Here is a 26,261-nt window from a genome sequence, read left to right as displayed (position 1 = left end):
GTCGATTATCGATTCCACGTGACAAGTAGATCCTTTGGGAAAAAATGGTTTCCAAGTCAAATCTACTACCACTAAACGAACAGTTACAAAGGAACAGCGCATCTACAAATCATATATCAGAGTCTCCGTAAAAAAACATGTTTACTGAGAATTGCAACATAGTGCAATAATAAATTACATTTGTATGAACGTAAATTTGTAAAAAAGTAATTCGATATGACTCCCTCATCACTTTGATAAGCGGACATTTTTTAAAATATACGTATATATATACATATTAATATACATACAAATACATATGTATATAATTATATATATATATATATATATATATATACTTATAAATATATACATATACATATATATATTTATTTTAAAATGTATATGTGTGTAAGATATGTACAAACATATATACTTTAAGATAAAAATATATATACATGTATATGTAGATATGTATATATATAATATTAAAAGTAGTACGCTTTTCTTTAAATACTTCCTAGTTTTTCTGTGCTTTCATTTCTTATATTTAAAATGTGTAAAGCGGCGCGTGTTAATAATATTTCTTTTAAGATCTATAGACAAACGAAACGTTGCGCCTAAATACTTCGACAGTCTTCAAAGAAAGGAATGCATTGTGAATAAAATTATGCGGCAAAGTTAAAATTTGTGCTGTTTTTTCCTAATCATACGAAATAGTTTTAGACATCTCTACTGACTTCGATAAGAGAATGGAATCATTTCAGTCGCACCTTAAATTTCATTTTTGGAGTCGCCAGCAAATTACGAAAGCTATCTATAAGCTTTTGTAATTGCTAATGCATCTAAACACATTAATAATTAGCTGAAAGAACCAGCAAGTAAAGTTATTGATTCTCTGCCCTAATATAATATTCGCATCATCTATCGGACTGCTATGTTCGTTTAGAATGCACATTAACATTATTCGCGAACGCTATTCATACCATTACCATGTCGTCGTCCATATTGATAATTGTTGGAAACGAATTGTCTGCTGAACTTTGCCTTTGAACGGGCTTCTTCCTTACGAGTCCGTCTGTGATTAATAAAAGTAAAAGATCTTAACCCTAGAAACCTATCTGTATATTTATAATCTTAGTATTTAAATCTTCTAAGAGTTTTTAATCATTTTATAATAAAGAATTATTTTATAATAAAGAATCAACCACTTAGTAAAACAATGAAACAATTAAACGCATAATCTCTTATAAACCTTTGTCAATAGATAGCTTTACTGGAAAAATTGTTGATCAAATCGCATAATTATAAAATCAATTCTTATAAGGTACTTACCAGCAGAAGATGGAAGAAGATCGTCAAGAGATCCATCGTCTAGATCCGTGGCTGACAAGAGAAGATCATCGTCCGAAGAAGCCCTCGTTAGACTGGGTAGAGTAGACGTCAGGAGATCCTTTTCCTTCTGAATTTCTTGTATATGATCGACGAGTAGCGCTTCTTCCTCATCTCCTCGATCCCTATCACGATCCATCGCAACTGCCCGTCCTGCAACGCTCGAGGCAGCTATGTTTAACTCCTCTGGACTGAAGATCTTGGACGATCGTAAACTGGAGAGTCGATGTGTCGCTGTGTGACAAGCAGATTCGAGGGTATTTATGTCCGCCAGCGTTGCTCTAACTACCCTCAACTTTTCCTGCACAATCGTTTCGACGCAACGCGTTTGCCTGCCTACGTCTTGAAGAGAATCTTGCGCGGGCAAAGTCCTATTCGTTCTGAGGATGCACGGTGCAAAAACGATGGCTAAAGCTGATGGTGACATTCTATTGTCCACCTCATGTCGCGCTACTCGCGCTAAATGGACAATCAAGCGTTCCATCAAATCGTAATTAGGTTTCGGCAACTTCTTCAGTATGGCGAAAAGCGTGCTAATTCGATCGTGCGGATCCGTCAAGTTTGCCGCGTGCAGAAAGTCGTCGTAATATTCGTAAGTTAACAGCGGCTCCGGCATGTCTCTGAAGAAACTTTTCAGCACTGCTGCTAGGACATGCACTTGATAATTCTCGAAATCTACCTTCTCTAAATCACCTTCGTCCATTTTCATTTTGAGTTCTCTCACTTTAGAACTGACACCACTCTTTCTGTATATACCTTCGGTGTAGAGACCATGCATCTCAATAGTTGTAATCAATCGATCTACTACGAGTGGTACTTTGCCATCACCACAGTCTAACTTGTACAATGGTACACCAAATACTTTGCGCGAATTCATTTCAGGCAGAGAACCATCCTTACCGCATTCCGCCGACGCCTTCATGTAGCACTTTTTGTGACATGTTAATTTACAATCTGAAAACAAAGTAGTTTAATTATAATAGTTAAAAAGAAGAAATGTAGAAATAGATTTATGTATAAGGATTACTTACTCTGGCAAACAAGTCCTCGCTCAATGGGCCACATGAAGAAAGACGTGCAGACTTCACAAGCGGTAGGTATATTGATAATAGTCAACTGGAACATGTGACTGCCATGTCGTATGGGTTCTTCCTGTTTGCGCTTCTTCTCCTTCTTTCGTTTGCTCTTGCTTTGCTTTTCAGGAGCTTCAGTTTTAACCATAGCCATAAATTCATTCATGAAACCTCTGAATGCATTCACACCCATTGTTACAGGAAAATCTTCCCTCGTGTTTTCTTGCTTGCAGACAGTTTCCATAACATGAAGAAAATTCGCGATTAAATCGGTGTACTTGATGTTACCCTCTACGCCTTGCTGTATAGCGACGCTATATGTAATCACCAGATCGTCCTTGAACTTCCTAAGAGCATGCTTGAAAACACGATCCACTTCGCTTGGTTTCCGTCCTTCCTCTTGACTTTCCATTTTGTAGATCTTTTTGGTAATAAAATCTTGCATCAGCGCTAACTCCTTGGCGTCGGAAATAATTTTATCGGTGCTATCGGAAAACGCTGAAGTGCCAGTTAGATTAAACTTGGATGCGACCGTTTGTTTCGTAGTATCGTACGGTGTGCGCGGAGGTTTTCTATTTTTTCGTCTGTTCGGTGTGTTGGCCAAAAGGCATGGCATTTTCAGCACTCCACCGTTTTGAATACACTTGACATGATACAACTGTTTGCAGTCGACACATTTGTAGCCTTGCGTCACGAACGCGTCCATTTTCTCATGGCAACACACACATACATCGTCCTTTGCAAACCTTGCCACTTTTCGAAAACGATGGCCAGCTAAAGTAAACAGATTGTTACCTTTCCATTCAAGAAGATTCATACCGGGTGCCAGTTTCAAATCGTTCGAACTGGTATCCTGTCCCATTTTATCCTCACTTAGACCCGAGATTTTCGTGGCTGGATCAGAATTTCTCCGTCGTAGCTCGAGAGTCGTTATCGCGTTGGATCTCATGCGTTTACCGGCCTGCTGTACTTTGTATGTAGCTTCATTCTTATTTATGGGCCAATCCGTAACAGATCGAGATGTAGTTTCATGTGGATAATCTTTCCGAGACCATACGTTCGTTGTTTTATTCAAATCACTTTCCTTAATCGTACCAAGAAGCAGATTTCGCGTTTCTGTATTAGTTTCGACTACACTTTCGCCCATAGACCGACACTGAACCTCTCTCGAAGGTCTATTTCGTCTTGCGTTTCTCACTGGCACATCCGGTTCATATTTCTCTTTCGAACGCAAGTTCTTTTCATTTGGCGAAGATCCTCTTAATAGAGTGCTCTTCAAAGTGTTATCATCGTTGACATCTACGACTTTCATCGCGGTATCTCCCTCCGAGTTTTGTCGCCGCAAATAGCTAAGATCTTTGACGTTTTTGATAGGTCCGTGCTTGATTTGATCTCGTTTTATCGACGATATTGGAATATTTTCCATTCGATCAGCTACGTTGTTGTCATTAAATCCACGTTGTTGCCTACTACTCGTCAAACTTTCTATCTGAACGAAACGATCGCTCGTGTCGAGCTTAATATTATAGTTTGCAGCTTCATTGGGCTTCTCTTGTCGGACTTGTTCGAAAACGCTATCCATCGAACTTTTGTAATGGGAAACGTTAGGAGATCTGGTAACCGTTGCTTTCTGAGGTATCTGCATAAAGTAATCGCTGTAATTGGCGGGCGAGTAATCTGCTCTACGACGCCAAATGTCTGAATTCGGACTGTGCGTCAGGTTTACATTGGCAGGGTGGTACTTTATATCGCGCGAACTAACAAACGGTAGACTCGTGTTGAAAACAGGTGGAGCACTTTGCACGGCGCTCGGTGTCTCGCTTTCGGTTTCACCGTCACTACATCCTGTCGAGGAGCTGTCAGTTCTTCTACTTACTGAAGAGAGTCGACTGGACGCGTTCAATAGATTTACGTTCGATACAATCGCCGGTGAATGATCACCGCGTTTTGTCCTTGTGCTTGGCACAGGTCTCGAGCCTGAATTTTCTTGCGATTCAGAACTGTTGATACTGGCTTGAGATTCGTAACTCCTCAGACTTGTTAAACTCTCGAGACTACTCTTACGATCTGTGATTTCATCGAAATTATATGTTTCCGTATTTTTCAACGCTGCGTCATGCAAAATTCGTTTGTTCGGAGTAAGCTTTCGTTTGGAATACGAGATGCTTGTATCCAAAGCGCTGTCTCGATAGACGTTATCACTCCTATAAAAAGCTCGATAAGCTTTTGCAAAAAACCTAACTGTGAAATTGAAACCTTAATACTTACCTTACTGACGTGAATCGATTTTGAGATTCTATCTTTCGAGGTAATTCGCCAAATTCTGTCAGACTTCGATCTTCCGCAAACAACCTATATATTAAAAAATAATGTAAATTATCTCCACATCGTATCATAATATCTACACGTCTACGTTTTGTGTTATACTTACTCTTCACTATCTTTGGCGCACACTTTGTCATATATAAATTCCTTATATTCTGAAATTTTCTTGACTTCTTGAACTTTATCTGGTTGAGATCTTTTTCGTTTTTTCAATTCAATAATTTTTTTTCTTGCATTATTTCCTCTAACATATGCTTGGAAGGTAATTACGCACGATTTTAGCTTTTTAAACCAGCTATGTTGTTTGTACACTCTCCAGGCAGTTTGTATATGTAATGCGGCTTCGGTTCTCGCACGAAGAACCTGAGCCAGTCGCTGTGCCGAAACCATTCTCCAGAAAGATTGTATTTGTACAATGGCATTTTTTAATCTGAGGAATTTTCGCCTTTCTAGACAAGCGCGGAACCATTTCTGTATGGTGGTAATGCTTGTTATAATTTGTTGATGGAGTTCAATGTCTAGTTTGATCTTTTCGGATTCTCTGAGGAAGACTTTCGTAGTACCTAACTGATAATTATCTCTATTGAGATTGAGAGTCAGTAGGAAGTCCCTTACGTCGGATTGTGAGCTCAGAAGACCCTTAGGAAGCAGCATTCGATAGAGTTGTATAAATTCCTCATATGTTAGTCGCACGTTGAAACCGGCCTGTCTTATTCTGACAGTTTCCAACATGCCTGTATAGCGCAGTTGTCGTTGTACCGTTTCCTCATCAAATTCATTTGGTATTTTATTAGCGTTACTCTTAATGCATCTAATGAAGAAAGGATTTGCCTGATTCAGAGTGTCCATCAAACTGTGCAAACTCTGCTGAAATTGTGCAGAAACGGTCATAGGCTGTTTTCTGGCTTTTCCAGGTCCGGTACCGTAACTCTGAGTTCTTCCTGCGAGTGTCTTTACAGTTTGTAAATTTTTCAGACCTTTCTTGCCACGTTCTCTCGGCCGAAATGATTTATTTTTCCTGTAAATTCCAATGCTAATATGCATTTGTAATATTCGACATATGATGTACATTCATTCTCCTGTTACTATCATTTAGTATATTGTCATTTATATAGAAATACATGTGTACAAATAGTATCATTCTTTAGATTATAATTTATGTTTACACAGGAGAAGGAATTACAATCTAGTTATATTCTACCAGCAATATTTTATGAATAATAAAAAATCTATATCTATATACATACAAAATATATCTAAAATACAGAATAGGGAAATAAGTGGTAGAAAATTTGTATGATATAGTAGATATAGTAAGAACATAGCAAGCTTAAGAATAATACTTAATCAAATATTATAGGAAACACTTAAGTATTATGATGATGGTACAAACGAAATGTTAATGTAGAATTACATTTTTAATTTATAATTATAATAATATTAATTTATATCATTCTATCATATTTGTATTTTATATTATAAATTATTCATAGTTTTTATACGTATAGTAGTTACAAATAAGATATATGCAACTCTTTGGTAAAAACTTTAAGGAACTGTTGCAACACATTCAGCATGCAGCAATCATCATTAATTGTATTGAGAACTGTAAGATTGATGATAATGAAAAATAGTTTTATGATGGATATATAATGTTCTTTGTTATCAAAAGAGAGAGAGAGAGAGATAGAGAGAGAGAAAGAGTGAGAGACAGAGAGGGAGAGAGATGTAGTGATGTCATCGAGAAATTAAGATAAATGAATAAAAAAAGCCACGGTACAGTTTTAACTATTAATAGCTTACGAAAATGCTATTACCTACAAAAAGAAAACCCATCACCACCCAGAATTGCTATAAAGCACGTATTAATCTTGATTTATATTATGTAAATCAGTAATTTTCTCTGTAACTTAAATTACGTTATTAAATGAGAATCGAATAGATACGTTTTACATACATGACAATCTGATTAGCGCGTTCCATGACGTTTGCTTCGTCTTTTGGAAGCACCCTCTCTAGCGGTGTATGAGTATCTCGTCTGAATTTATTATTACTATAGGACTGGTCTTCCCTGCCCCGTAATATGTAACCACCCTTCATCGATGTAACGTTCAATGGGTGTTGCGTCTGATTAATGTTTCTAAATTGTGGCCACGATAGACGATTGTTGTTTATATTATCGTTGTTTTCGGTTTGTATAGAAGATAATGTGGCAGAAGGAGCAGTAGCCGATGGTAAACATACACTGCGTTGCTTCTGATAACTTGGTGGGCGAGTATGTTTGTGTGAACTGAAAAATTTTCTAGTTCTTAATTATTTTGTCGACGACATTCCTTACAATTATCGTTTATAAATTATTGGCTGATCATTTTTAACGTGCTTCTTTTCGATCGCGAGTACCGAGTTTTATGATACATATATATATATTTCTTAGAGAATGTTTCTTCGATTGATGAATGATTCGAATATAAACGCAGAAAAAATGAGAGATGACTGATATGAACTGTATAAAAGGAAATTCAGTTTTGCGTCATAAATCATGCCCAGATACAATAACAAGAAGAACATTGTACAATGAAAGAATGTAATTGTATAGAAAATATCATGAAAACTGCATTCTAATCATAGCTAACACGAGGAATGCAAGCATAAATCGAAATAAAATCGTAGACACACATAACTGGAGCAAAAGTATATGGATTTACAAATTTTACTTAGAATGGTTTATTTACATTTTCTAAATTATTTAAGGTTGAGATTGATTGTCATTAATATGTTAAAATAATTTCATTTGTTGTAAATCCATGGGATATATCAACAAAATACAACATTTGCGAAAATTACACATACAGTGGATCGAAAGACCACTTACGCAATTCGGTTAATAGTTAGATTGACTGTCGACAACGTCACAAGATGGCTACAAAGGGATAAAAGACACATGGCCAATGTAAATATAATAAAAAGATTCATCTTAATTTATAAATACCAAAACTTTCTCAGAACGTGATGCATGTATTATTGACGCACAACGTAGATTTATACTAAATGAGATAATATACAGATCAAACATGTCCAAAAAAACAAACGCAACAAGCACTTTTTTCTTACACAATTCTCAATTTAATACTATATTTTGCTTTGTTATATGTAGGTTACAGATAAAAGCGTTTAATACTCTCTTATTATCGTTCATATATCAAAACGTTATTTCATTAGAAAGCTAAAAAGACTTGAACATTACCTTATTAAATTCTCATTGGGTGTTCTGTATCTGTTTTGTACAGATGTCTTGTTCCCATCAACTGAAAGAAAAGGTTTTTTTGTTGTATTAATTCCTTGTATTAATCGAGGCTCTTTAACAATATGTTGAAATAAAATATCGTAATTCAATATCTACCTCTACCATGTCTGTGTGCTCGACCAGCTTCTTGAAACGCAAAGTGAGCACGGAAGAAAGCCCGTAGTATGGCCCATCGGAATACGGCGACCGGATCAGCGCCGACTAATTCTCGCACGAAAGCAAGGGAGGAGTTTTTCAGTACTCCGACTACACCATCAGGTCGCATCAAATCTAGATTCTTTTCTCGCATATTAGCAGCTTGATACTTGACCGCACCGGCATAATGACGTACAACAAATGCCGCTTCTCGGCGTTGTGGCGCTTCATAAAACGGATTTTCTCTATGCACAGTGTTAAATTTCTGTAGCAACGTTTCGTTTGTTGCGCCAGGAAAGCTGCAAAACAAAGTTATATATTTGAAATATATTTATTTCACAAACTTAAAAAAAACAGTGTATTCAAGAGATAATAACTTGCACTGATCGTCAAGAAGACATAATAGACCGTTCGGTTTTCCTTCGATGAGATTAAGACATCCGGAATTGTCGCTGTACCCTATGTCTGTCCATCTAATCCCCTGCTTTCTGTATTCTCGTTGTTCATATTGAAAAACATGTTGGTTAAAGTAATGTTGTAACTGTTCATTCGCATAATTGATGCATAATTGCTCGAAACTGTTGCACGTTTTAAAATCTTCAAAGCCAAATATGTCTAATACACCTATACTATTGCCTTGATGATCTCTGAGAGTATCTTTTTTAGAAAGTAGGGCATGATTCACCTAACACAAATGATAAATTATTTCATGTGTCGTGTAGTTAATAACTGTTAATAATTGTTTATATAAACGAAGGCACTTCTATTACCTGTAGCACAATCCAATCAAATAAAGCTCCATACAAACACTTTGCCATGGCATCGCGTGCCGCAATCGCTTCGGGAAGTCTATAGTTAATGACTAAAGTCTCTCCAGAAGCTCTTGCACGTTTGGCAGTGAGTGCAGCCAACAGAGTTTCTTGTTTTACTCGAAGAAGCTCCGATATCAATGCAACTACTTCTGGATTTTTAACACCTACAGCTTCGTCGTGATGGTGATACGACTTTCTCGGATAAAATTCAACATTGCCTAAATTAAGAAGTTTATTCTTTTTAGTTGAACTTCTGACACATAGTTCATCCTTTCTTTTTCTCTCCACATTGGAGAAAAAAAGAGAAAATATAAACTAAGCAAGAGTTAAAATGAACAACCTTAAGAATACAGAATTAATTTGATGACGCATATGGTATGAATGAATTGGTAATCACCTAGTAAAAGGACTGCCGACAGAACTGCAAAAAGTCGTCTTTGCTTTTCTGCTGTAAAGCCCACCATTTCCATAGACTGTTTTAATCTCGAGAATTCATGTCGTTCGTCAATATTTTCTAGTCCGTAACAACCGCTTTTATTTAAGTAATTGTACCGGTCACAGCTTTCCAAGTGCAACAGTTGTTTTTCTTGTTCGTTTGCACCAGCCAGTAAATAATAAAATACATGATAATTCCTTTCATTTCGTCCTTGAGAAACAATCCTGGATTTCTCGAGAAGGTATTTTTGAACCACAGCACTATAAAATGCATTTAGGTCACTTCTATTTTACAGTTTATATTTAGAGGATTTATTACTGTAGATTATTTATTACATACCCATGAACCATTCCATTTTCCTTGTAATTTACTTGGATGAATTTTCCAAAGCGACTGCTATTGTTATTATGGGCGGTTTTTGCATTGCCAAATGCTTCTAAAACAGGTCCAGCGCTAAGTATTGTTTGTTCCACACCGCTGCCATGTGAACCTTTTTGACTAAGTGCTGTCAAATGATGCAATAAGAAATTCGTTGATTCCGTTTTACCAGAACCGCTTTCACCACTAATAACAATACATTGATTTTTCTTCTCCTTAAGCATACAATGATAAGCTGCATCGGCTATGGCGAATATATGAGGAGGTATGTCTGGACCCAGCCTTCTGTTTTGATATAATTTTACATATTTTGGGTTGTAGATAGGATAGAATTTGAATGGATTCAAAGCAATCAATATACTGCCAACGTAAGTATATATATTGCCGGCCAAAAACCTCGCTCTCAGATTGTCCAACAATGTTTGCTCATTCAGATCTGGAAGCTGACATAGATCTGGATATTCCTTGTCACGTGGTTGATAAAGGAATCTATTAAAATAGTCCTTTAAAAGTTGAGGATCCATAGGAAACCTACTGTCAGACCATAAATAGTCTGGTTGCTTTTTTCGTAGATAAAATCTGAAAAATAAAGGAAAAATTGTTGTGTAAGAAATCACTCTAAAACAAACATTTAACAATAAAATGTAATTATATCGAAATATAATAGACCTGTAGTATTCTTGCTGAGTATCCTTTTTTGGCCACAGTAACATGAGAGCTACAGGGCATTCAGCGGGGCCAAGTCTTCTTTCTTTACATTCTTGACCAACAGAATTCCCTACCACTTCTGCTAACTCATAACCATTCGAAACAGAAGCCTCAATCAGTCCGAGTCTTTCAATAATACATTCTACAATCTCGGCTGATGAAGTTTGTTTCGTGGCTTTAATGGAGAGCGCCTCATATTCAGGGCTCCATTCACCCACGAATACTTGCACTACTCCAGATCCACTGTTGTCCATTTTTTAACCCTGAGATTATGATTACGAAGATAAAAAAATAATCTATTTAATATTGTATAAATCAAATCACTTTAATAACATACCTTGTATTGAAGAGGGTTAGCAAGTATATCCTCTATCATCTATGTAATATTTCAAATGCGTTGTTTCTCCTCCTTCTTGTTTACTCGTTATGTACAACCACTGATTTAAGTGTTTAAAATAATTATTATACATTTTGTTTTACAAGCTTGGAACGATACAACGTCAATGTTTATGATTATTTACACGCGTTAATTCTATCATACTTTTGATGCAATTTGGATTGTTCCGTGCCAAATATACTTGCCAATTGGCTAAGTTTTGAGAGGTAATCAACTTTAATTATATATATTACTTAAAGTTTTAAAAATAAATTTATGATACATATATATTATAAAATAAAATTTGTATCTCTCCTGGTTATAAAGCATACCAATAAGAAATTGTAAAGCCCTTCGAAATTATTTCTAGGTTTTCCTCAATATATCATAGAGTATTCCAACCATTGGTTAATAATTAATGTAATAAAATAGAGAATTATTTTATTCCTTCCTTTATATAGAATTATATGTCATCAGTCAATTCGATAGGTCCTTGTTCCAGATTTGTTCATTAAGAGTTAGAGTATTTTTAGAGTTGTAGAATAGCCTGTTTTATCTGAATATCATGCGTTTAACACGGACTGTCCATTGGAACCTCTCCGACAGCATTAAATTATTATCACAACATTCACTGAACAGGTGACAAGCGTGGGTGCTATTGTTGATAGGCAGTAACTTAGTTTCCTTGTCCTGACAAAAATCCAAGGTCTCCAGAGTGCATTGTAAATATTCTCGTGCCTCTTGAGTATTTCAGCATATTTATTGCAATAGTTTACAATTATAACCTTTCCATCTATTGCACAAAGTTTTCTCTAAGTCAGAAAAGTGTCCTATCTGGAAAAAAAAAAATGTATTCAACACATTAAAGTAAAGGAGGCAAAAATTCGATCATGTCATTTAATATCATTTACGCTTGTTTTCTTCAATGTAGATTAACTTTAATCTCTGGCTCGACTCTTCTTTCTTTTAAATCTTTTTTTCTTAATTCTAAGAATTAAAAAAAAGATAAAAAGTTGAATCGAAATTAAAGTTAATTTACATTGATGACAATCGAACATTAGCAATTTAATCGGCATCTTAAAATATAGATGTCTTTTCTTCGATTTAATATTATAGAAAGGGTTAAAGTCTTAAATCGATCCGGGGAAGGATCACGTTACACGCGTGATAAAACAAACCAATTCTGACTTTAGTTACGATGTAACGCCTCTTAGCGTGCGACGTTTATACGAGAATGAAACAGGTGCATTGCATTTCTATTTTAAACGAACGCGTCAAGATAGAACGCACATCGTAAATTGTGTAGGAGGGCGACGGGCTATTAGAGCGGCTATTAAAAGCGAAGACGGATAAGAATAATCGAACTTTTCCGATTGTTTTTAGCGACGCAGTGTCCGCTACGTGTCTCGTTTCGGCCCATCGTGTGTATAAAACGCACGTGTTGCGCGCCGTCAAGTCGACGATGTGCACACATGTGAATTTAAAAATATCTCACTTCTACCCCAGGACGTTTTACCGAGGAAGCGCGCGTCCGCAAATAACCGCACCGTCGCTGTTGGTCGTCGTATAGGTAAACCCATAGTAAACTACGAGAAAAACATGAGAACAACGTCGCCCCTCCCGTAGGTCCAGGGGCTCTCGGCGAGATCGCACACGTTCATAAAAAGGAATGCCGCGAGAGCGGTATTTACGTTTCCGCGATCGTCCGTTCCTGTGGACGGCGAGCGTGGGGGAGCCGACGGCCGTATGACATTTGGATACGCGGGGTATCTTGCCGTACAGATTGACGGGTCACGGATCGTGCCTGCCAATCAGGGGCGGCTTGCGCGACAAGCGAACGTCAACATGATAAACCACGCTTAAGTCATTACAGGCGTTTCTGGAGCAAAAGCTGAATCACAGAGCACAACACGCAGCGCTATCACCGTATCACCGCGAAGGAATGCATCGTTGCGAGACACAGCGAGGCATGCGTGAGTGCCTGCGTGTTCGTTCGTTCGCTCGCTCGCTCGCGTGCGGGCGGGCGTGCGTGCGTGCGTGCGTGCGTTCACTCGCTCGGCCTCGCGATACTTTTGCATCCGTCGTTATACCTCCTTCGTCGATCGCGAGATCCACGTTGCGATGCATCCTCGTCCTCCAAAAGCAGCGGGGCCCGCGCAATGCGTTTGGGCATGCTGCCGCGGGCCGGGAGGCCCGCCGCCGTCGTCGTCGCCGCCGCGTGGAAATAAACCGCTGTCTCGTCCTCGCGTAGATCCCAGCGATGATCGCCTTCTCCCATCCGCTTCGCGGGTCGCGCGGCACCGCGGATCTCTCACGTCGCTGCTGGCCGTGCGCACGCCGTCGGATCGCGCGGATGGACCCAGCAGCGAACACCGCGCACGACCGGCCCGCTCGCGGTATGCGGCCACGCCGACGTCAACCGTGCCACCGTTTTCCTCGAGCGGTCGACTCCAGGGACACGGCCGGATGGTAAGGTGGACACGCGCGCGTACAATACGGGCGGGTTGACACTTTGGTAAACACGCGCTAGGTCTACGATCGGCCCACCGTCGGGGATCGATCCGCACCGGCCTGAACCGCGGGCTCGCGCGGACGGCGTGCACGAAAACACGGAGATTTCTACCTGCCGCGGCACCTCGCGCGAGATAGTACGCTCGCGAGGATTCACACACGGTCACCGATCACCACGGGATGACGGGGGCCCTTGCCCAGGTTTAACGTCCTTCGTCTCCACACGGGATCCTGCGTCCCGATACGTCTACCATTTCGATTTTTTCGATCACGTGGTACGCGCCGGCGGCCGCCGATTGGTCGCAGCGGCCACGGCGACGTGACCGATGCGCCTCCACCGTGAGGTCGACGACGACGACGCTTTCAGAGCCATCTGTCGCTAGCACGGGAAATCCTCTACGGTCGTTTCGTCGCTCCGTTGCTGTTCTTCCGTCGCAGGTCGCTTTCGCCGCGCGGCTCTTTCGCAGAATGCTGCTAGCAGAGAGAAATCTGAGAGTAGCTGTACCAGTCTTTTTTCTCTTGCCCTCGAAATTGCTCATATCTTATTGCCAGTACATCCATTTTAAGATAATTATAACAAGTGGATGCAAAAGCAACGTAGATTCCAAATCTGAAAATGGATGTGATTTCGATAATTTCAAGTTAAATTGTTAAATTGTTAATATATAACAAAAATCATGATCTACATTATATTTCTTTCTCTTTTTCTCTTTCTAAAAAATTCTAATTGAAATAGAAAGTTGCAAGTTGTTCTTTAATTCGTCATTTGTTATAAATAACAACTATCAATTATTGTAAATTTCGAGCATGAACCTACAAGCATTTAAGTTTCCATTATTAATTTATAACTTTGCATTTTTTAAGATTGATTACTTATCAAATGACACTCGATAGCGTCGCGACGCCAAATGCAAATAAAAATATATAACCGCTTAACATGATCGCTTGACGCGTGAATTATCGCATGTATATCTTCATGTCGCTGCCCAATTCACGACGCTACCGCTAGCTTTATCAGGAGTTTTGACATCGACAAACTTTAGATTAATAATATTACTCAGAAATAAAAAGCCCAATCTATAAAAATCTAAAAACACTTTTGTTATATCGGTATCTTTCACGATTGCAACCAGTCGAAATAACATTGGTGTAGCCAATACCGAAATCTAGAGATCGAGTCTCGAAGAGATGTGATGTAAAATTATGGAGAAATAATATTTCGATATATATGAAAGAAACATTATATATAGATAACATATTTGCAAGCTTTGTAAGTTTAGCAAGCGATTATTAACATCTCTTCTTTGTTGAATTATTGTTTCCATATATTATGAAAACAATAATATATTATTTGCAGAATATTTTGTGATAGAATATCATACTGGTTCTAGAATATTGCGTTTTAATGCGACCCGGGTACGCCAATTTTTTGTTTTCATTATAATCCAGTTGACAATTTTAACCACTTTCAGTCTACCTATTATATGTTTTGCGTAATGAAATACTTGATTAATTACATTTATTTCATGTTCGATTATTGATTAAGAAGAATTTTTAATGCCTTTTTATGCACTTGGCAATTATTTTTTAAAAAAGGTTTTTTAAAGGTTATTTTATAAGTCCAATTTTTCTTTCATACGATTTTTTCATCATCTAATTGATATTTAATTTTCATAAAGAATATATATAATATCTATAGTCCGCATTTACTATTCAGAACGTCCTCTTTAATATTTGAAATTTTATATGTAATCTGAATTATATTATATGTTAAATACACACTACATGTAAAAGCGCGTTTTGAAAACGTACAGGTTTCTCTACGTTCCGTTTTTATTTAAAAAAAAACGCGGTCCCAAATTCCGAAAAAAAGCTTAAAATTTTTCATTCGTAGCGTTTATATGCTTTCACCCGTAAGCTGAAATGCACCAATGATCGTTCGAATACAGCGCACAGCGAAACATCTCGCTCTGCGCTCATTGGCTGACGTGCAAGTAATTTGTAATCTCACACTTTTGCGATTCGGTTAGAACATAAAAATGCGTCCTGTCATTATATTGGAATAGTTCGCATTCCTGACTTCGAATCAATTAATTATATTAGGATACTTTTGGAGAAAAGTATTCTAATCTTCTAAAACATTCCTGCAGAGTACAAAACGACGAAAAACAGCTCGATAGAAGTTGGAATTGTTTAACAAGGTAACTAATTGATATCAAATTATTATTTTTACAAGCGAGGGGCAAAAATATTTTAAGAACCCCTCGCTTTTAAACTATCAAAGAGTTTTTAAAATATCTTATAAAGTTTGTATTAAAATATTTAATGTCATTTTATTAATATATTATTATTATATTAATATCTCTCTGTGTTAAAAATTAAATATTTGTAAGTTTATCGAAATGTTACTCGTTCAAAACTTATAGACAATACAATACGAAAAGTATAGTTAACTTTGCATTTATTTCCAATAATATTTTAAATTTCGCATAATGTAGATTATATATCTAGTAATACTAGTAGGCACGTTGAATATATATATTCTGCCAAAAGCGTATTTTTCGCAATACTCGTTTTATCGAAAATCGAGACTCATATAATCGATCGTGCCGCCGTGTTTCGCGTCGCTTTTTATTACGCGTGAAGTTGACTGCGCGCGAATAACAATGCCGCCCATTTGGCCGTTTCTTTATTTCGATCACATTCACGTCTTATTTGTGAAATGCGGTGGATAGGGGGTTATACAGCACAGCGGAATGGATCCGTTCTCAGAGGAGTGGTAGTACGATCAAATATGGTAAGTAAAAATATCTTTTACAAAATTTTACAACAGTCGCAAAGCTGCTTTCTCTGCTAATAATCCTTTTTTCTTTTTAAATATTTATCGTATGACGTAAAAACGTTACGAATTTCAACGGGTGTAATTGATCTCCCTCAATGTGTCGTCGTCGTTATCGAGTTGATGCGTAATTGTTGTTGCATTGAGTCACCTGATACGGGACTTGAGATTATACGTCATAACGTCGTTATCGACTCGAAAGTATTTGTGATGACGCGGCGACGGTCGTTTCTCTGTGCGCAGACGCGCAACAGGATCGCGAACAATCGATGATTCAAACCATTCAAACTGAGTTTTGATTACCGACACGGTTGAGGCCACAATCTGCCGCGAGAGGGCGCGATTAGTTTCGAGGTGATCAACGGCGAAGCGGGCGAAGCGCGCGCGAAGTGGCGCGAAGGTTGCGAGTTGCGGAGGTTGTAAAGTTCGTGATTGCGGTTCCAAGGATTGAGGTAAAAATAATTTTGGGGCATCATACAATGAAGGAATAGGAATAGAGAATAGGAACAGGAACAGAGAGTAAGAATTTTAACTAATTCAGAAGCGAGCACTGTGGAATATATAATTTCTGATCTAGTTAAGAATAGGTTAAATTGTTGTTCTTGTTTCTGTTCCTATTCCTTCATTTTTGTATGCTGTTTGTTGTATATTATAATTATCTTATTAAATGTCGTAAAACGATAGACGTATATTTCCGCATAATACTGTTCTTCGAGGTACATCTTGGAGACGTGAACGTCCTTTGGACGTCACATGCGTGGGTTACGTTAAAATGCACGATATCGTTTATTTTGTCACGTAGGCGAATTTTTTAATTTACCCATCAATCATGTAATACGTAAATTCAGCTGTCACGGAAAAAATTGCATATGCGCATAATGTAATTAATCAATGAATAAATTAAAAAAGACGTCTTATTTATCACAGACCAACTATATCTTATATTTATTATATATCAAAATCGCGTATCTGAAAACGAACGAGTCGGAATTTTTAATATATGCGACTTTCTTCATTTCCTTCTCTTTTTAATTAGCTTCCGCCTACACTGGCAATGATCTGATTTCATGGTCTAGTCCGTCCGTTATGCAATGTCTATAATAGAAGCTATGTTACGTTATTCATTGCGAGTACTGAAAATTTATACGTAACGTGAATTATAGATTTTCAATACTCGCAGTGAGTAAAGGAACGCAGCCAGAGTTTTAAGTCTTAAGCCGTAAAAAAATTGATCAATCACAGTTGAATATGAGAATAATAATAAACTATGATCAATTTCTCACGGTTTAAGGTTTATTATTGTAAACACTGTTTATAGATTGATCTTTCTTTTTTCTTTTTTTATGATATATCCCTAATATTCGAAATATATAGTAATAATAATAATAATTTTATTGAGTGTGCAGAAGTAGAAATTAGCAGAAGCTAAAAATCTCGAGACTCTTCCTGAGGACAAAAGCGAAATGGTTGGCTTACTAGATTGGTTCTGTGAAGAATGTAAAAATCGAAACGTAAATCGAACATAAGAGGAGAATAACAGAAGTGTAAACGAGTGTTTTAGAAGGTGAAAATTGAAACAACGAAACGTAAAAGGCGTTTACGCTTCTTATATTTATGTTCCAATTTTTATTTTTGTCTGGATTGCGTTCAGCAGAAAAAGCTACTTTGCAATTGTTGTAAGGTTCTTCAATATGACTATAGTTTACATATTTGGGCCATTTTCCAAAACATCCTCTCTGAAAAAAATTTTCGAATATTGTATATGATACTTGTAACGTATACTATATTTTCTGAACTAGTCTATATTTGTAGAATTTAAAGTGAGATATGTTTGATATTTGATGAAAACCAGAAAGAGAGTTTTAATGCAGTCTACTGCAGGAATGAAAAACGAACTTTATATAATATTATATCAAGTAAAATTTTCTTCTAAGAGGACGTTTTGGAATGTAGTCTTAGATCTAATTAAAGAAATTAAGAGTAACGAGCCAATCACATTAAACAATTTTACGATAGTTGCAAAACTGCTTTTTTTTTTGCTGAACGCAGCTGTATTATTTGATAAAACAAACTTGAACAAACACTTTCTGCAATTCGGAGAATCAGTTTCGCGGTTCATCTGGCGGTTCGTTTCGCTTTCGCTACTGGGCAATGGGCTCTTGCATTTTTTACGAAGCAATCCGGTCTAGACAGCATAACTGGTCAACTGTGGATTAAGAAAAACATCGACAAAGGGGAATTTATAAAGCCATTCGGAAACGTGCACGTTCCAAACTGCAATTCCGAATGATACTGTAACGCGCGATCATATCAGAGAACACATCCGCTTTATTTCTAATGTGCGTCGCAATAACGACCAGTTCAGCGAACAGGGAAGTGGGGATGATTATTAATTATGCATCGTCTGCATACAATTATGATAGCGCGAACGATACGAAATTTACAGCTCTTATAGGTTTGAATAGTTCACCGATATTCGTACTCGCGATCAAACGCAACAAACGGATTTATTACATTATCTAATAAATTATGTTGATCTTTAAATTGAGTTTATTTTTTATTTTTGCACTAGACTGCACTAGTATTTTTTTCTTCGCTGTCATCAAATTTTAAATCTAAATTTTATGCCCATTTCACTTTAAGGATAGTAATCATGCCGTTTTTTTAGGGAATTTTTTTCGAGAAATTATAAAAGTTATTACATAAACTTGAAATTTGGTATGTTTATTGTTTATATTAAAATTTTTTTTTTTATTTTATAGAATTTTTTTGATTGTAGATTGGATGAAAAACAATAAAATGTTATGAAAATTTAAAAATTTGCATTTAATCGGACTGAAACTATACGAGTTATCATGGCAACAGTGTGCTGGCGTGCCCACACAGATTTACAAATAATTGTCAAAAAAATCTTGTATAATGTTTACAAAATTTTTAAATATAAAAAAATGTTTAAATATAAAAAAATAAATGGGTATACCAAATTTCAAGTTTATCGTTTTTATCAAAAAATTCCTGAAAGAGTAATAAAAATGATTCTAAAAGGGAAAATCGCATCAAATAGAGAAAGTGTATATTAGTTTATTATAAAAAATAAATTTATTGTTGTTTATATTGCATACATGATACACTTGCGTGATACAAGCCGCCCGTTCGTTTTCGGAGATTCTCGTAGTCGCGATCTGTCACTGGACTAGGTCCGACTCGAGAGCGCGCGGCAGGTAATTTAACAGTGATCGATGGCTGGTGGATGTCATGATTGCCTTCATCGTTGGGATAGGCATCTCGGAATATAGTAATGGAATGCCACACGCCCAGTATTAATGGTCCATGTGTAACACAGAGAATTTCGGTATCGGCGTTCCCTCCGGTGGCTGTATTAACGGAAGTGGCGCGTCGGCCTGGCTGATCAATACGGCTTACGACCACTGGTACATTTTGCATCGGTCAATCGCGTTTACATAAAAAGCGTATTGCTGCATTATTTAAATGTTTTCCCACAAAGATGTCAACATCGATTAAACTGGACGTATCTATTTGCAGATATTTTTCGTTGCACTTCCAATGAAGTCTTTCATCGATCCTATCGAATCCGACAGGGCGACACGCGATGTATGTAGAGCGACGTGCATTTTTTTTTTTTGTCAAAATCGATGCGAATTTCTAGAGTGTCAGTTTTTATTATATAATCAAATGTTAAATATTTTAAACATCGGTTAAATATAAATTTTTGTAATAGTACTTTGTGCACTTAACAGCATCGATTTCTAGTTTTTCAAATCCTAATTTTTTCATTATGATTTGTTAAACACAAGGAATCTACTTTGTTTTTAAGTAGAAAAATATGAAAGGTATTTTTTATTATATTATATATAAAAAAAAAAAATGTCAAAGTTTAAAGATTTAAAACATCCCGTTAAAGTTTGAAATTTGCTTTTTCTGCAACACTTTGACATTTATTGCGGAAAAATGATTTCGGCCGTCGAATTTTGAGGGAGTGTTTCACACCTTCAAACCTTTGTCGGTATTTATAAAAAATATATGTACGCATCTCATATTTTCCCATACTGTACAAATCTATATTTGTTTTAACAAAAAAAAATGCTCTAAAAGAAATATTCTCTCATAAATTCCAACGTTTTGGGTTTTCGACATTTTACGTGATCGATTAACGTGTAAACGATAACGGAATTTGCGTGTTAAAAATAGTTTGACGTGATCACATGTATAGAAAGATTATTTGATCTGGCATGTGTTTTATACGCTTTTTCAATATTTTCAATTGATCGTGAATTTGATGACGGACGTCATCTTGTAAATCGAGTTGCATTATCGCAAATAATTGTATCGATTCCACGTTGTAGGCGGCTTTGATGATATCCGAAACGTGGATTACTAAATGCCATTTACAACAGTCCGATAAATATTCGTCCAAACGCGTCGAGTTGCAATCGAGTCGTGCACGCGTATCGCAAGCATATTACGTATTCACGCGTCGCACGTTTACTTTTATACATTGCAGAATCGGTTCTCTCTGCCTCCTTTCCGCCCTCTGCTCTCGTTTTCTTTTTTCTGCCGTCGTTTCCTTTTCACGATCGCGAATGGAGTCGGCAATACCTCGCAATTCTCGAGCTAAACCGTTTCCATAGCGGATGCTGCGCGCGGTTCTATCAATTTTTTTTTCCTTTCTATAAAAAGCTCTCACGTTCCACACGTGATGCCGTTTGTCGCATACGATTCTCACGCTACGCCGTTTATAACGACCGCGAATATACCAAGTTAGAATTGTTGCTATATAACAGGCTCTCTATTCAACTTCGCTTCGAATTACATACGAGTAATTGTGAGATAAAATCTTCAAACAGCGAGTACTTGAGCTTCGAAGCACCATCCATGACGTAGAAAAAGGAAAGTAACAGTGTTAGCTTACAATACGTTACGTCAGAGCTATACGAGGACTATAATCTGGCCCCGTGTGGTAATCGTTATTGATAAAGACATTATTATCTGTACATGAGCATAGACACGATACTCGAGTCGATAAAACGCATCGAGGCTCTCTACGATAATGTTTTATTTTAGCATTTTCAGAATATTCCCTCTTTTCGTAAAGCAGCGGGTCTTATTATTTCTGACACAACAGCCGTCGTTTGCATGGAACGTGGAATAAAAAGCTTATACCAGTGGATGACAACAGCATGCGCCTTGATGTTCAAAAAGAACGTCGTTGCTGCTGTGCACGATGCATTTCTTATTGATAACTATGAAGCATGAAAGACTATTTATAACCAGGCCTAATGAAATTGCTCTACATCGAACCGACGTCATTGACGAAGCTGTTGGATCCTAAATACGAGTCAATATCGGGAACTTTCCTTCGTATTTAGAATCTGATCATTAACACGTGTAAATTTAATTATCGTTTAATCGTGTTACAAACTCAAATAGAGTAGTCTACATGTCAAATTAATTTTTTGTGCATAAAATACAAAATATAATTTCTCATAAGAAATATTCAACAAACTAGTCAAATTGGCTATTTTTTAATCTTTTTTGAGTGCTTTCAAATATTTGTTTTATAAATATTTGAAGAAAAACTGTTTGTGGGTTATAAAATATTTATAAGAAAAGGATAATAGCGCTGATAGTATTTTAAAAAGATCACATATTTTCTATTTTAAATTTAAGTTAAACTTATTTCGGACATATTTTTTCTTTTTAAAATTTTCTATATAATTTCAATTATTTTCTGAATGTATTGATTGTTTGTTTAATTCTTGAATCTCTTTAAGCAAACATGTTCGTTTTAAATACATTAACAATAAATTGTATTCATTTTACTATATAATGAAGTGAAAAGGAAGAGAAATATAAAACGAGCTCAAATTAGGTACAAAACTGATTAATTATCCATTTAATGTAATAAATATCAGTGATGGAATATTTTAACTGAACTTATTGTTAATCATTCTCAATAAAGACTGATAATTTAATACAGGTAAACAAATTAATAAACTAAAATATTAAAAGTAAAACGGTGAAATTACAAAAATAAAAATAAAGACTGATGCTGCAACCGTTCCAACGTTTCACAACTTTTAAAGTTTTATTTAATTTTTATTAAATTAATTTATTTATTTTTACTTATACATTAGATTAGCAATTTTCTAATTACTCGATTTAAGATGATTAAATTAAATTGAAATGTTTCGTGTCACTAACACATTCATATATTACATTAAATAAATAATTATTTTTCTCTCTACTATTATATAATTTTGAGTTTGTTTAGCCTCTTTTCCTTCTCGTTTAATTATACTTTATTTTGTATGTTTTTCCACGATGCTCATGAAAATTATGGAGCGAGAGCGCAGTTTGTTTCTTCAGTGGTACGAGTCAGTAGCGCGCGACTCGCTATTCGCGGGTCGCGCACGAGCGGGATTTACTACTTATTGAGACGACGCGCCGCAACGCGGCGTAACTACTTGCTTATGGCGCGCGGCCCGTGTCCCGTATTAATGCCGCTTTACAAATCCGTTCACCGGCTTGAATGAGAGTAGATTGCGAAATTAATTAAAGATCGAGTATCTTTATGACAATGTGGAAAATTTCTTATCGCGGCGTTACGATCGACGCGGTAGCGGTGAAACGTTGTTCCACGGTGGCATTTACGGAGACTCCGAATACCAGACATTGCGTGTGCCACGGCTCGTTCAACCCCGCATTTACGACCCTTTCTCACGCTAACGAGAAAACAGTTTACACAGGCATCCTAATGAACCAATTTTCCATTTGAAATACTAACGCCTGGGATATCATGAATTTTAGCTAATTTCGGAAAAGCCTGCGGGCGTTATAACATAATATTATTCCGTTCTGGTCATCGCGCGCTTATTATTTGTGGAATAAAATTATTTCAGGCACGTATTATTGGGAATATGGTTCAGCAACTTTTTTGCTCGTACTGCCGCATAAATTCAATCGTGCTGGCGGCATGCAACGATTTCTAGTCTTCTTTTTATAGCCTTTCGTGATGGCGACGGGATAACGTTTATTCGAAGTAACTAGAGAGATCGCCATCGCCTCGTAAAGTAATCACGGATGGCGGTGTAGGCAGCTGTTATCGAAATTAGGCATCTTACAGTGAGACTAATCTGTTCTCTCTCTTCCTCTGCATTACAGTTGCGCGAAAACGAGTTTCGCGACGTGCATTCGCTCCGGAAATTCGAGGGAAACTCGACGGCATCGCTAATTAGGATCACTTAGGTTCCACGGGTGCGGGATCGACTCAACTTCCGCAAGAGGTGAGTTTAGTCTTTTTACGTTATCAAAGGGGTACCATGCTAAATGCGTTCTATGCGAAATTGTGCGATATAATTTTGTGAAAGATCTCGAAAAGTGAACCCACTGAGTATTCTAAATATTTACCCGAAGGATCTTGGACATGTAAAAGTAATAATGTCTATTCAACACATGTCATGCCGTTGTAAATCGGAGGTACGAACGCGGTTTTCCAACCTTTTGAATTCTGAATAATCGCGTTTAAAGCGAGCCGGGTTTGCAACGATTTCTCAAGACGTTGCACCCCTGGAGCGAGCAAACGCATCGTCGAAAAAGGCAGCTTGCTCGGCCACTGGTAGGGTGGAAGGAGGTAGGAGACCGGGGGGAGATCGCGGTGCTTGCACCCCTCGAGAGGGGGTGGCGAGGTGGTGGCGAGGTTCACGGTAGTCTCGCCACCGAGTGTACGTCGGCTGGCTCCGACGTCGTTCGGTTCTGACCGGCTTTATCAGCGCCGGCGCTGTCACCCCTTTGACGTAGCAAAATGGCGGCGGCGTGTCGGAGGCGTCTCCGTTCGCACAGTGCTCGACGTCGCGCAGTCCGCGTATGTTCGCAATAACGTTCCAGCAGATCAACGTCGGCGTCGCTGACAGATCGAGCGGCGTATCGCACGCGATCGCGGCACCGCGCTCCGATTACGCGCGTGAGACACAGTTCCTTCTTCCGGTAACGCTGCACGTCGTTGACGCACGTTACTACCACCCTCCACCACCCCTCGTACACAGCGGAGCGAAGTCGAGTGCACGGCGTGCGGGTTACGCGGCTGCGGTCGACACGACGTGAAGAGCAGTGAGCGAGCGGTGCCAGGAGCGAGGGGCAGGGGGGGGGAGGGAGGGTAAAGAAAAAAAAGAGAGACAACGGTATTCGCGGTACGTGAGATATTCTCAAAGGCGTTCTCGCGACGCCGCGTGCTTCTTCCGTTCTTCTTCGTCCCTTCATCCCCTTTTCCTTTTCCCTTCTCTCTCCTTCTCTCTTTCCATTGCTCCGAATTCGGTCCCGGAGAGCGCGCGGCTCCCTCCGTTTTCTTTCCATTTTTTTCCACCCGCTCCTCCGGTTTCTCTCCGTTCTCTCTCCTGTTCTCTCTTCTGACTCTCTTTGTCTCTCTCTCTGTCTGTCTTACGTGCCCGGCGCTCTTTCACGGCATCGTAGTGAAATGCGCGTGACCGGTCGCGCCTCGGAACGACGGCGACGACGTGTCTGGCGTCGTTGGTGGTACACGTTCCCCTGACGAGCACGAGAGACGCGCGACGGCGACTCGGAACATCCCCCGCAGCTCTCGCTACTATGATAATAACGAGAAGCACGGTGACGGCGGCGGCGGCGACGACAACAACGACGACGACGACGACGACGACGAAGACGACAACGACGACGACGACGACGACGGCACGGTGGCCGCTTCTCCAGAAACAAAAGACGCTTGGTCGAACTTATCACAACGTCGGTGGAAAACGGCGATCAACGACGGATCTACACAGCGACGCTGTCTCGGCGATGTTGTCTCGCAATTGCGGCCGTCGCGTGGTACACGGGAACGACAACATCAGCATCATCGAACCGCAGTGGATCAGCGATAGCTACACAGAAATCGTATCGGTGCTGTCGTACTACTATTATTGCCAGCGTCTCGCTATTATTAGCATCGTAGCCTCATTGCTCGCCGACGACGACGTTCGCGGGGACAATTTGATATCAGCAGGACTTTTGGAGCACCGGGACGACGCGGACACGGGCAACAGCACGAGCAGTGACGATCCTCGTCTTCTCAATCTCCGGAACGTATTTCTGCGTTGTTGCGCGTGACCAAGAGCCTTGCTATTACTAGCCGTAATCGACGATATACGCGCGACGGAGAGAGAGTGTAATGATGATTAACGAGGCGGCGTGCGAACGTTAATTCGCGAGCCGGCTTCTCGTAGCGCAGTAACGACCGATAGCGAGTCAATTGTTGATAATAACGCGTACAACAGTCATTCTCCGCGCCGATCGATCGTCATCGCGCGCGCCGGTATACGGCGAGAAAACAGTGTTACAGGCGAGCGCATAGGAAAACTCGTGTCACGTACGGTCATCGGCCAGTGTACACACACCGGCAGCGGAAGGGTGGGAGGGGGTGGATCAGGGTATAGGAGCGACGGGGAGAAGGAGCCAGGTATCGTCGATCCAGATAAGCCGGTGTATCGCGATAAGGTGTACGCTTTGCCGCGGCCGCGGCGGCCAACCTCTGTGTGACGAACTGTAAACAAGATTTCTATTAAAAAGGAAGAAAAGTAAGAAGAAGAGAGCACGTACGGGGTGCTCGTACTTAAATCTCGTTGGCCGACTTACTTTCAAGCTTTCGCGCGTAACCAGAGTATACGGTGCGACTATAAACACGGATTTCGCACGTAACATACTTAAGACAGACACACATACATATATATATCTATACGTGTGGATGCGACACGTTTTTCGCGTTTGTACATTGTACGTGTTAGAGACACATAGTGAAAAAAAGAGCAGGGATATAAAAAGAAAACGGAAGACAGAGAGAATAAGACAAAGAGGGGAAGAGGGAGAGAGATAGGGAGAAAGAAACAGAGAAAAAAAGAGGATTATTAGTGCAGGCGTGCAGAGGATATTAGCCTGCGTATCGTATACGAGACAGTGCATTTA

At 38.6% G+C, this 26,261-nt stretch overlaps 1 protein-coding gene across 1 annotated transcript; it reads right to left on the bottom strand.

Moving 5' to 3' along the window:
* Nucleotides 1–886: 886 nt before the first annotated feature.
* Nucleotides 887–10,796, bottom strand: LOC108773669 (unconventional myosin-IXa). The gene is made up of 13 exons (XM_018539558.1): nt 10,504–10,796; nt 9,796–10,413; nt 9,418–9,716; nt 8,979–9,238; nt 8,586–8,893; nt 8,170–8,507; nt 8,014–8,074; nt 6,727–7,059; nt 4,876–5,787; nt 4,713–4,796; nt 2,403–4,648; nt 1,315–2,325; nt 887–1,057 (listed from the first exon to the last, which is right to left on the bottom strand). The coding sequence occupies exons 1-13, from the start codon at nt 10,794–10,796 to the stop codon at nt 960–962; spliced, it is 6,861 nt and encodes a 2,286-aa protein (XP_018395060.1). The 3' UTR covers nt 887–959.
* Between the last annotated feature and the right edge of the window lie 15,465 nt (nt 10,797–26,261).

The sequence above is a fragment of the Cyphomyrmex costatus genome, unplaced genomic scaffold, assembly GCF_001594065.2.
Source record: "Cyphomyrmex costatus isolate MS0001 unplaced genomic scaffold, Ccosl1.0 scaffold216, whole genome shotgun sequence".
NCBI lineage: Eukaryota > Metazoa > Arthropoda > Insecta > Hymenoptera > Formicidae > Cyphomyrmex > Cyphomyrmex costatus.
This window is presented reverse-complemented; position numbering and strand designations above follow the sequence as displayed.